Here is a 9,835-nt window from a genome sequence, read left to right as displayed (position 1 = left end):
AATAGAACCTTAAGTCTTATACTGTATATTGTTTCACTTCAACAGAAGCGCTAGATAAGCAATATATTTCCGCTCTTTTCAAGATAATTAATTATTCGTAGCGCGGAGATTAAATACAGTAAAGATATTATTTTTTAAATTGATCTTTTGAATTGTGAAAGGGTATTGATACCGAATAACTCTAAAGTTGGAAAAAATCAGACAATACGAATGATCCTGATGTACACAAATCATTTATTGTTAACACGACTGAATGAAAGTTTCTTACCTGCTACAAAGTCACAAATGTTCTACACCTCGATCTTGGATTTTTTTCTCCTTTGGTAGGTACTACACAACTCAAAATTAGAACAATTAATTTAAAACATTTAACTGTACAGTCAAGTAATGGCCTTGTCCTAATAGAGATTTTGAAAAAGTTCATTTCGGGATCCCGCACTCGGATCGATTTTAAGTCACTACTACTGACACTATACACACGTTTTTAAGTCTGTTCACATTAATTTGGATGATTGCCATCATCCGGTCTGATAAAAGTCTATAGAAGTCGGTAACGGTAACCAAATTCTCCAAGTCATCGTCCGGTGAGCTAATATACAGTTTTGTGTTCAGTAGATTAGTTAAGCTAATCTACCATGTCCTACCTTGCAGTTGTAAATAGGAGGGACACATAGTGTTAGATACTCCCGTGGTTAAGTCCAAATTTCCGACTGCTACCGTCTGACTATAACTTGCCATTCCGTTCAAGCATCCTAGAGTTGTTGATGTGGTTGCTGAGGCGGTGACGGAACACGGCGTCCGCGAAATGGACGTATTTTGACCACACACATCGGCTAGGCAACTGGAAGGATTGCGAGCCTGTCCACCCGGATGCTGTAGTTGAGCCTGCATCAAATCTCCGGTAGTAGAGCCGTCGTCGTCGCCCGAGCCTGCCGAGCACGGTTTGCCGTCTTTGACCAAAACTGGAACGGCCACTTTACGCGGTGATTGTTGCTGCTGTTGTTCCGCCATTGCCTTTTCTTTAGCCTGCCTCTTGCATTTATATCGATGGTTTTGGAACCAGATCTTGACTTGAGTCGGGGTGAGATGGATGAGACTAGCCAGATGCTCTCTTTCCGGTGCCGACAAGTACTTTTGCTGCTTGAAACGTCTTTCCAGTTCGTAGACTTGAGCCTGAGTGAATAAAACTCTTCTTTTTCTTCTTTGAGTGAGTGGAAATTGAACTCCGGCCGATGCTGCTTTCTGTTCTGCGGCGGCGGCTACACTGCAGGCGCTCAACGTCGACATGTTCATGTTGGACATGGTCATTCCCGGTGACGATCCCATCAACCTAGTAACTGAAGAAGAAATTTAAGTCCCATATAATCACTATTTTTATTACATAACATGTACAACGAGCCCTCTTCCTCTCGATCTTGAACATTTTAAAAGACTCTTTCATTAAAGTTCAAGATCAATATGGAAGTTTAGGCCATTGTATAATAAATTCAATATCTTATTAAGAAGTTTAATCCGTTATTAAAATCGAGGTAACTAATTCTCACGAGTATTTTATTAAGCCTTTTAAAATAAGGAATTGAACTTGTTAATTCTAAATAAGTTCACTTCCTTATTTAACTAGATTGTTCCTAAAGACACGATAATAGCCTTTATTTTGCAGATTATTTATTAATTGATTCTAAATTTTCTTCTGGTAAAAACTGTATATTATTTATTTTATTTTTAATCTATTTAAATTATCATTTTAATTGAAGTTTACAACTGTTTACAAGTGCCATAAACAATATAAGTTATCTATAAAATAATTCATTTTATATATTTCGTAAGTATTTTTTTAAATTTAATAAGGAGATAATTTTATTATCCCAGCGTAAATATTCGAGTTTTGTTTTCAACCTGTCTATCGACGAGCCACGCCTAAAAAAAAGGATCCTGTATGGGCCTAATGCTTTAAATTAATCAAATGAAAACCTTCTTAATGCAACTCTAAACTTGCCGAGAGTGTAATTTTGATGAATTATTATTCAATTTTCTTATATTTGTGTGAATTTTACGTTAAAAGTTTAGAATTGGCGAGTTATGTTTTAACAGAGAGGATAAATTTATCAACGTTTCCGATATTGTTATTACACGTGTTTATATCTTAAAATCGTTTAGAGATCGTGAAAATATAAAAGCTGAAATTAGAAATTATATCAAATATAGGCTCAAGATCTTAATCGTTAGAGGAAGTCGAATAGAGGAAGTAGAAGAGGTTCATTATTTCCGAAACGCAAAAAGTACAACAAATTTAATAAGTAAAAGAGAAGAAATGCTTACTGAATAATTGTATGTTAGTAAATAAATGTGAAAATTTCATTTTATAATTAGGCCTATAATTTTAAACAGAATATAAAAAGTTAATTATTTTTTTAATCGAATATTCTCAAGATAAAAGTCGTTTTTGTTATCGCTTGATAAAAGTAATTTATCGATACAAGAAATGCTTTTAAAATTCGGCTATTTTATATTTTAAAAATGTATAGGCCCTTATGTGACATGTTTTCGGCCGATAAAATAACTTCAATTGTGTATAAAGATTGGAAACGTCTTTCGTTTACTTTCTCGTATATTAAAGCTGTTCGTAGTGTTTGGAATGTTTTTTGAAATATTCCAACCTTACAGACAAAATTCATTCGTGGTTACGCTGCAACTAAACAAACAGTCGATTCTTGGCTCCGCGCCCGAACCCCGAACGTGTTATTTGTTCCGTGATTGTAAGTGGAACTGTGCAAAATGTGACAGATCGTTCGCATACCCTCTATTTACATACTGTCACGTCGTCACGCATATTGAACGTGACCCGAGTAGTGTAAGATACCTTGACCCTCGATGACCATCTCGTAGCAGATGAATATCAGATTCAACTTTGCAGTTATCTAATGCAGACGTAATCTACCTTCTGTGACGACTTCGAACAAACAATGTTTGTTTTACATCTTCTTTTTACTTCGGTCGTCTGCCAAAACTCATAAACAGATGAGTATTACAGACCTTTTGACCCTAGTAATCCTTTACCGAGCTAATTACTATAAAATTATGTTTTAAAAAGTGCAATCTCGATTCTCGAAACATCTTTATATAACGCTCTATAATATTTTTATATACAATTTCTGGTACCTTTAAAAAGAACTTTTAGAAAATTTTAACGTTTATCTTGCTAGAAGACATAAAACCTTAAAAGGCCTTGAAAAAATTAGGCTACGGGATCGAATTTTAATCAAAATTATAACCTGGCCTTACGAGTAATGAAACAAAATATAAAGCAATGCAAAGAATTACCACAAAATGTTCTTTATTAAAACCAATTGCCAAACAATACACAGGCCAAGGTTAATGTCAATTGGCCTTTTCCATAGGAGCCTTTGTGAATATCTACTTTCAGGCCTTCTTATTTTTCCCAACATATAAAATGAGGACTCTTAAAATTATATAATTGATTGCAAAATTTTAACAGAAGCAAATAATAATTAACATAAAATGTTTGTTTTCGAGACAGAGTTTAATGAGATTAAAAGTTAGCAAATACGGGAAAGAAAGTAGGTTTTTGGCAAACAAACTTACTAAAAAAAGGGACAGTTTTGCATATTTATTCAGCGTAGGTGTTTTCTCTCCTGATTTGCAAGGTTATCTTGTTACTAAGCAGTACTTTTGCTTAGGTCTAGTCTTAGCGAACGTTTCAGCATCTGTAGTGGCCTATTAAATCATACAAGAAATATAACTTTATGCTCTATTTTCAGCCTTTTCAATAATTATTTTTCTATTTAAAATCCCCTTTGAACTTAATCCCACGTGGTTAACAAAAACTAGCCTAAAATAAAGTAAGCTCATGTACAACTCCATCAAAATATCATTTAGGTTGTAGGCCATGAACTGACGAGAATGAAAATGTTTCACTTTCCCTCTTACAAGGCTCTATAAAATGTCATTGACCCGTTAATTATATTTAATTTTTACATATTTATCAACCTATTACTAGTTTATTTACTTCCAAACCTTATAAAAATTAAAACAAAGCTCGGAAATGAAAAAATAACCTTAATAAAAAATGATATAAATTTAATTTAATAGAAAAATATAATATTTATTGGAAAATTTTTGATTCGTTTTAGAGAAACAACTTTATATTGGAGAGAAGAGGCCAAACAGTGCAAAATTAGAGCTCCCAATATATAGAGTTATAATCGGTTTTGACGACGACTAGATAGGACAGGAGTTGGCTTGTGGGACATCTAGTAACTCAAGGACGCCACCCGATTGGATAGGACTCCATAATTAAGAGATAGTGGAAGTTAAATACACCCACAGGGTTAGTGGGCTGTGTTTGATAAGTTGATTAAGTTATCTCATCCAATCCCCCGCCCCGTATTCATATCCCCTACATTCATTGCCTAAGAGTTATTCAATTTCTGAACTTACACACTGCTCCGAATTAATTCCCCTAAGCCAAAACCTTCATTTTAGCAACGTTTTCGGCATTTATCAAAATGTAAAAGAGCTAGAAGAGTTTGTCTATCGGTTTTTCTGATCAATCAATTGCAGAACTCGACGGTTGTCGTTTTTAAATGTAGAATATATTCTACAAGCAAAACATTTGTAGCGATTTAAGAGACTCGTTGCCGTTATTGAATTTTCTTTTAGGCTAGAATCGCTACAACTCCCAACAGAATCATCGCAAATATTCTAGATATTAGCTTGCAGATTCTAATTTAATGTTGATTTTAGAAGATGGTGAAGGGGGAAATCCTTTGATCGAAACTGATCGATATTGGCTAATATTCGTTTTTATGCGAATCCATCCAGCTTTTAACTCGTCTCCAAACTTGAAAATTACAACTACAAATTCTTATGTTCTCGACTCTAAAGCCAATTTTTTTTTAAAATAGACTTAGGCCTACGTCTTCGGCAATCTGTAAACTGATTAAATTTTCTAATTTTTTGCCTGGAATTAAGCGTAGGCCTACACGAGACCTGGACGCATCCGAAACTCGGTATTTTCCGATCTTGATTGTAAGAAGGGATTTTATTTAAAGATACCCAAGAGCTCACCAGGCCCTTTCTATCATTTACTCAGTGCTTTGTGATGTTGACAGAGAAATAAGATTTTATTCTATTTAATCTCCGCGCTAACAATGTGTCTTTATGAGTCTTGTTTACACAAAGACATCAATGTGTTGTTGCATTTATCAAACAGTCACTTTTTACAAACTTTTATATTTTAGTGAAGTAGCCTAGAACATTAAGACTTTTTAAAAGTGGAGAAGTGTCATTGAGTGTATCTAACCACTTCACTAACACTTGTCATTTATAACCGTTAATTATTAACATGTTCTTCTCTTTTGAGTGCATCTAAGTTACTATTGAGATATTTAACGCAGTTTAGAAAAACACGGACGAAGATAAGAACATAAATTACTGTTTTGAACACCAATTTCTCGGACTATCAGTTTCTGTCAAAGGGTAAAGTAGAAGCACTTCCTCGGCTTTAACATTTCTGATCGTTAACCTTGTAAATTTAATATGAAGATAACGGAGTTGCTTCAATACACCAAAATAAAATCAGTTTAAATGACAGCCAAAACGGCCTAAACTGCGTTATAACTAAAAGATTTCGTACTTATATTTTTAATATTTTCATTATCATTTCGTAGAACACGCATAGTTTAGCAGCAGTTTCTTATGGAGTAGGTCCGAAAGGGATGCTCAGCATTTGAATGAATTTTAAAGAACATTTATAGGCTACGTTCAATGAAAATCTTGCAAGCATCTTCTCTATCATATCTATCTATAATATCAGTTAAAAATAACTTAATATAATGGAGATTTAGGTCATTAAGCAAATTGAATCCACAAAATTCTATAATCTACAAAACGAAATTGTTATTACTAATCTAGTTATGTAATTTTTATAATTATTGACATTTCGGATAAAACTTTTAACACTATTATTAATTTTTAAGATATTATTGGGGCTATTTGCCATGCGAATTATGCAATAAATTGGGAAACTAAAACAGAATAATTGTAATCTAATGATTAATATAAGCGTTATGATTAGGCTATACCGGAGTTGCTATAGGCCTAAATTATATAGATAATTATGTTTTATCTCTATCTTTATTAATAAAATCAGATTCTTTTTTCCCCTTTACATACATATTTACTGAACGATAATCTAAGAAAACGCAAAATGCATTTATCACATAGATCTATCTCTGATTAGAGTTAATCAGTAAATCGCAATCTTAAATAAGGAGGATGATTCAAGGAAACAATTGATGTAACAAAGAATTGACATAAACCTATCTATGTCAGCCTATGCGGGTCCGGTTTCCTACCCTCATCTTTCTCTCTACAACTGAATTGTAAAACTTGCACATCAGATATCCGATAATACTTTGAATCTCATCAGTTAATCTATTAAGAATTATATATATATATTCTTTATTTTATATTATTTTAAAAGGTTAAAAGGCCTATAGGAGTCTTAGGCCTTTATAGAACTAGTTAAATATTTTAATGCCTTAGGATAATTGTTAAATCAACGAAATTGTATCAAACTCAATTTAGATTATCTAATAAAAGTTGTAAAATATTGTAATTTAATTATACTTTAGGATATTCAGTTTGAATGCTTCTTTTTTATAGATCAAGTTGTATCAAAAACTTGTTTGCAATGTAATCTACTTCCTGATTCAGCATAAGGTCATTATAAGAGTTGAATTTTTATAATAACCGATTAAATTGAAATAAAAGATACTTCAAATTGACAAATCTTATTTTAATCTCTAGAAAATTGTTTAATTAACTAACAATTTTCAAACTGCTTAATATTTATCAGTTATCTTTAATTTAAAAAACTGTAGGTAAACCTTTCATTTTTTCATTGCAAACAATGTTAAGCGTATTACAAAATATTCTAATAGAGAACAGGTTTAAAACTTAACAAATCAAATGTTTGGTATTGTATTTTCAATCTCTCTCTGTCTTATCTGCCTTAATTATTCACACTTAGAGGTTTACAATTATAATTTATAGGCTATTTTTAAGGGTTCTAAACATTGGAATTAAATTGTGGTATGTAGTTCGAAAAGATGGGATTTTGTGATTTCGATGAATTGCGGATAGATCTATATTTGTTTTCGCTTCTTACCCCAAATATAAAGAAATTTGAAGTGTAAAATATTCGAATAATAATCTGTCAATCAATGAGTGACATTATGTATATAAGATTCTGATCGACTAACCGCCCAAGAGAAATCTTCTTGTCTTCCAAGTTTGGCTGTTCCTGTTTGTTTTAAGGAGATGACGCAGTTTGTGTGGTACGGCAGCTGGTCCCCTAGTCAATATTTGTTCAAGATGCCTGCAGTACTAACATCCACCAGATTGCGCAGTCCCCACTTCACAACTAGGCTGTACTCTAATGGGACGTGCACCTCATAGGAAATGAAATATCCTATCGGTCTCTCATGAGCGAAGTGCAAATCGGACCCAATAAACTTGAAGATAATCTTATATTCTGGTTTAATTAACGATTAAATCGAATTTTTGTATGAAAGAAATTATCCTGATGACATCAATAAGGTTTAGACTATAGATCTGTATCTTTAACATTGACTTAGATATTCTATAATACAATTGAGCCTTAATAGAGAAAGCTATATTCATGTTCAGTAAGAATATAAAACAGATTTACTTACCAAAATTCAGCCTTTTATCTCTTTCTCTCTCTCTCTCTCTCTCTCTCTCTCTCTCTCGCTCTCTTTTTTATTTTTAAAAAAGACATATTACGTTTTAGTATTAACTCTGTTAAACTTATTTATATTGCCTTTGATCGAAAATTAATAATTTCGATGGACTTAAACAATATATGCAGAGAGTGACATAGTTCCTAATTTGAATAATTAACGGAAATTAGGATTTAGTTTTCATCAAAATCGATAAACAGCTTCAAAAATTATCTTGAAGTATCAAGAAATGGCAACATTTTCTAATTTGTTATAAATTAATAAAGTATATTATGAGCTATGTTATTAAGTAGGATCTTTTTAGGCCTCTAATCAGGTATACAAAACAATCCAACTAATCACAGCACTTCTACTGCGCCGCGAAGTGTTTAATCCATTCTAATCTATGAGATTAGTCCTATTCGGAAGACAATTCTAAGCGAATTTTAAAGTAACTTTCGCTGGATTAAAAAAACTATATCATGAATTAAATCTGCTCTTTTTTATAATTAGTGAATTCTAGGAATATTATGATGATAAAAAAATTACTTATTTCTTTGTATAATTAAAAGAAACGTGGATAGAAAGACTGAGAAACTGAAACATTAGGATAAAATTATTAAGGAGTGTCTTCAGTTAAGTTTTTTGCGAATTAAATCTTGAATCATTGCACTCGAGACATCGTCAAATTTATATTTAATTTAAAAATATTATGTAAAAATATAAAGATTACGAAATAAACTGCATGAACAATACATTGTTCAACAAGAACTCTAATTTAAAATTAACGAATAGAAACTTGTGTTATGGTGTTAAATGTTGTTGAGAAAAGCAAAAAGAACCGAAGCAAAGTAACTTTCAGAGATGTTCGGAATAAAAGGATTGTTATGAAATGCTAGAAACTGGTGTTATGCCTAACGAAAGAATTTTCAGGCGAATTGAGACACAACAACAGTTTGAAAAAGAACTTGGTTTAAAAAAGTGGAAAAGGTGAGAGGCAAAAGAGCGTACGGAAAGTTTCTCGAATAAATCCTCGACTTGGGACAAGAGCTGTTTAGATAAGATGATCAAAAATTAAAAAAATGTTATTCCAAGTAGACAAAAGTGACCATCTACTCTTAGTATGACATGTCAAGGGGTCAGAGGACGTGTGAAGTGATTGTCTACATCGTCGGCTAAGAGCAACCCTCTAGGACTTAGCAGAGTGGTCCTCTAGAACTCCTCAAAGGAATTACCTCACCCGCACTCATACTGGAGCACCCTTTGCGGAACAGAATTACATGACTAAAATGACGTCACAAGAATACTTACTGGCAAATCTTGGATCAGGAGTGGTACTGTACCATCCCGGTGCCGTCTGTCTCATATGATCTCCGTAATGAGCCGATATTTCCGTACCATTACAGTACTGAGACGGAAATGTATTGGGGTGAGACAATTGAGGTACATGCATGTAAGGATTTGTCACAGGTACGTTCATAGTTGCTTGAGGCTGACTAGTACGATATGATACAGAATTTCCAAGTGAAGTTGCAAGTCCGACAGCAACTGTATTGTCCCCAAGTTTCTTATAACTCTCTTCAAGTGGACTTAGGATATCGGTCACGGAAAATGGGGTTGAGTGTTTAGGACTCACTGACATGGCTTGATGACAACAGTCACTGGGCTAAGTGCCTGGCGGCACGTACGTCTTATTACTACAGCCTAGTACTACTGGTGATGTACTTCACCGACCCATCAGATGCTCGCTAGCCCGCCAACCGTGCACCAGCCAATGGCTAAAGGCTCCAATCGAGCGCATGCGCCTTTAAACAAACTTAATCCGAGTTTTGTGACTTTATCGTATCTCGCTCTTGTCCTCTGTGCTTACCAATCTTTGTCAGAACAGACAAATTTTCCATTAAAATGCTTCAATTGTTTTATTACAAACGGATAAAACTTAGCTTTGTCGGGGTGGAGGTGAGGGGAGTGGCTAGCGCGCTTCATTCTAAATGCGTTGTTTGATTGGTCGTCTTACGTGACGCCTACTAGTTTAATTGGGTGTTTATACACCGGTTGCTTTCTTTCTG

General features: G+C 33.5%; 1 protein-coding gene across 1 annotated transcript; it reads right to left on the bottom strand.

Annotated features, from left to right (window-relative positions):
• Window positions 1-233: 233 nt before the first annotated feature.
• On the bottom strand, window positions 234-9,587 carry LOC136969729 (homeobox protein Nkx-2.1-like). The gene is made up of 2 exons (XM_067264011.1): window positions 9,078-9,587; window positions 234-1,337 (listed from the first exon to the last, which is right to left on the bottom strand). The coding sequence occupies exons 1-2, from the start codon at window positions 9,406-9,408 to the stop codon at window positions 631-633; spliced, it is 1,038 nt and encodes a 345-aa protein (XP_067120112.1). The 5' UTR covers window positions 9,409-9,587; the 3' UTR covers window positions 234-630.
• Between the last annotated feature and the right edge of the window lie 248 nt (window positions 9,588-9,835).

This window comes from Centruroides vittatus, unplaced genomic scaffold, assembly GCF_030686945.1.
Source record: "Centruroides vittatus isolate TY-2023 unplaced genomic scaffold, ASM3068694v2 contig_18, whole genome shotgun sequence".
Classification (NCBI taxonomy): Eukaryota; Metazoa; Arthropoda; class Arachnida; order Scorpiones; family Buthidae; genus Centruroides; species Centruroides vittatus.
Note: the sequence above shows the minus strand (reverse complement) of the source record. Positions and strands in the feature narration are given on the sequence as shown.

Coding starts and splice junctions, on each gene's coding strand:
- LOC136969729 (XM_067264011.1), bottom strand. CDS start 9,408: ATGTCAGTGAGTCCTAAACACTCAACCCCATTTTCCGTGACCGATATC. Junction 1,338..9,077: donor TCCTGATCCAAGATTTGCCA/GTAAGTATTCTT, acceptor TTTCTTCTTCAG/TTACTAGGTTGATGGGATCG.